At 37.1% G+C, this 2,763-nt stretch overlaps 1 protein-coding gene across 1 annotated transcript; it reads right to left on the bottom strand.

Moving 5' to 3' along the window:
• Positions 1 to 237: 237 nt before the first annotated feature.
• LOC106325726 lies at positions 238 to 2,071 on the bottom strand (the record flags this gene model as incomplete). The annotated part of the gene is given in 2 exon segments (XM_013763781.1): positions 238 to 674; positions 750 to 2,071. Coding segments are annotated over 2 exon segments (1,643 nt in total), but the record flags the coding sequence as incomplete, so codon positions are not given.
• Between the last annotated feature and the right edge of the window lie 692 nt (positions 2,072 to 2,763).

The following is a 2,763-nucleotide window of genomic DNA, read 5'->3' as shown; positions in this document are numbered from 1 at the left end:
CCACTTTCTTGTTGTGTAGTAATCAACCACATAATCATCAAACCTAATCTTCTTTGCAATTATGACACATGCAGCATGTATACAAGGAATTCCTGTCACCTGCCATTTCATACAGCCGCATGTTCGCAAGTTCATGTCCACACTATATGTAACACTATGATGATCAATCTCATGGAAATTTCCACACGCTAAGTACCTTCTGCAATCTTTTTCCTTCTCCTTTGTCAGTTCAATCTTGTATGCGCCCTCTTAGTAAACTTAGTCTTCAGTCTACTAGCAATAATAGCCCTCTTCGCATTACGAACCATACACTGCCTCCTAATATCCTCTAACATGTCGAGTAGTGGTTTTTTCCTTGCTTCCCTTATGGTTTTATTGAACGACTCACAGTGATTGTTCAAGTTGTCATTGCAGCATGATCCTTGTCTAAAGAATGCTCTAGACCATGTTGGAGGATTTTGGAGAACAAGAGTGTCATGCGCACCTTTGTTGTACTTCTTAAGTGCTTCTAAAGCATCCTCATACTCTCCTTTAGTGTAGCAGTGTGCTATGATCCAGAACATAAGCTCTAACTCTGGATCCTTACTATCTCTCTTCCAGTTAGATAGAATGTGTCTTGCACACATACGATGATCAGCTTCAGGTAGTTCATTTTTAACAGCATTCACCAAACCCTGCATATCACTAAGTATTTTAGTTATATTAACAATGAAAACAGAGCGAAATACTTCTAAGCATTAACTACTAACCTTTTGTTTGTCTGATATGATGGTGAATCTAGCCCCATCTTGTAGTCCAAGGTCTTCCTTCAAGTGCTTAACAAACCACTCCCAATTGATGTTGTTCTCGACTTCTACCACAGCCCAAGCTATTGGAAAAATCCTGTTGTCACCATCTCGTCCTATCGCAGCCAACAACTGTCCTTTGATATCCCATTTCAGAAATGCCCCATCTAAACCTATGATTGGCCTACATGTGTCAATCCAAGTCTCTCTCTGAGCTGCGAAACACATGTACAGACGGTTAAACCTCTGTTTGCTCTGTAAAACTGGTCCTGGGACAGTTTCAATCTCCATCGTCGAGTAAGGATTTGTGCGAAGAATCTCTGCTTGGTAGTCCCAAATACGAGAAAAATGAGCTTCATGACTTGCTTTTCTTTGTCTATAAAGTTTAGACTTAGCTTTACCACATTGTTCCTCTGTGACAATTAGATTATATTCTCTCTTTATCTCATCAGCCATCTCAGTCCTTGTGAGCTTCGGATTCAGTCTTAGCCTTTCTTCAAACAACATAGCAATTGAAGATGTCTTCAACATCTTCGAGTATCCTGATCTTAAGCAAGTATGCTCATTCACATAAACTTTAATCTGCATCTTATGTCTTCTCCTTTCATAAGAGCAATATATTCTCCAAGGACACTTAGACTCTACATCAGAGCACTTTGCACCAAGTTGCCTAGCACATGATTTGTACAATTTGATATCATACCTTGTTCTTAGTGAATACCTTAGAAGAGCCACTTTGAAGTCAGATGCACAACCATACATTTTTCCCAAATACAAAAGCTCTTCACAGCCTTGTGTATTTGCGACCTCTTCCCTACGCTCCAACTCTTCTTCATCATCATCAGACGACAATGGATCAGGAATAGTATCATCATTCCAAATGTCATCTCCACTGTCCCCATCATAATTATCCACCTCATCTTGGACAACATCTCTGAACTGGTCTCGTAAGTCTCCGACAATTTCCTCTTCGACACCTATTCCATTCTCATCAACCTCATTCTCAAAACCAGCTTCAGCCTCGTCTTCAACAACCTCACAATCATCATTCTGTCCCACAGCTCGATCATCATCTCTGACATGTTGTCTTACACTTTCGACAACTCTCTCCTCGCCATCACTCGATCCACCAGTGTGAAGAACACTACCAAATTGCCTAATCTTAGCCATCTTTTACAATTGCGTCCCGAAGAAGTTTCGTTGCACCAAAAACAACAGTCACCGTCGCCACAAGAGTTGGGGATGAAGGAGTTAGGGTTCGACGGCTTTTTTTCTTACGTATTGCACTATTTCTTTTAATTACTAAAACTACGTAGTTTCATAACTTAACAGATGTTTATTTTTATTAATCAAAGTTAACGTGGACTATTTTTAAGTTAAAATGGCCAAGTCAACATAAAAACAAGATTAAAAAGGCCAATATTCAAAAGTTGGGGATTTAAATTGCTCATTTATGAGTTGATATTTTTTTTGGCTTTTTTTTGAAAATGTAGAGTTTTTTTTGGTGGTTTTCTCATAATTTATCTATACGTAACTATATTACACATCTACTACGGATCAGAGAAGATATTCAACATTTTTAAAAATGATATTTGTGATTCGAATTAGATTTTATGAATATTATATTTTAGTATTGTTTAGCTCCAAAATTTTACGTATATCTGAACTTTTTGAGTTCAATCGTAATTCATAATGGATCGAATCAAATTTAACGGATAATATGCCCAGCCATAGATATGAGATCACTTGAGTCCCACATAAAGCTGTAAATATAATGTTAAACCACTTACTCTCATTTGAATAACAAACGTTCTAGTACCACTTTCTCTTAATGATGTTTCGAATGAAACTAGGCCTGATTCATAGTTTTTGTGGCCTTATTCCTTATATAAAAAAGATCTGTAAAATAATAATTAAAATAATGATAGAAAGAATAAGTGATAAAGAAACATGTTAAGAATTATGGTTTGAAATATAT

This window comes from Brassica oleracea, chromosome C2 (genome assembly GCF_000695525.1).
Source record: "Brassica oleracea var. oleracea cultivar TO1000 chromosome C2, BOL, whole genome shotgun sequence".
Classification (NCBI taxonomy): Eukaryota; Viridiplantae; Streptophyta; class Magnoliopsida; order Brassicales; family Brassicaceae; genus Brassica; species Brassica oleracea.
This window is presented reverse-complemented; position numbering and strand designations above follow the sequence as displayed.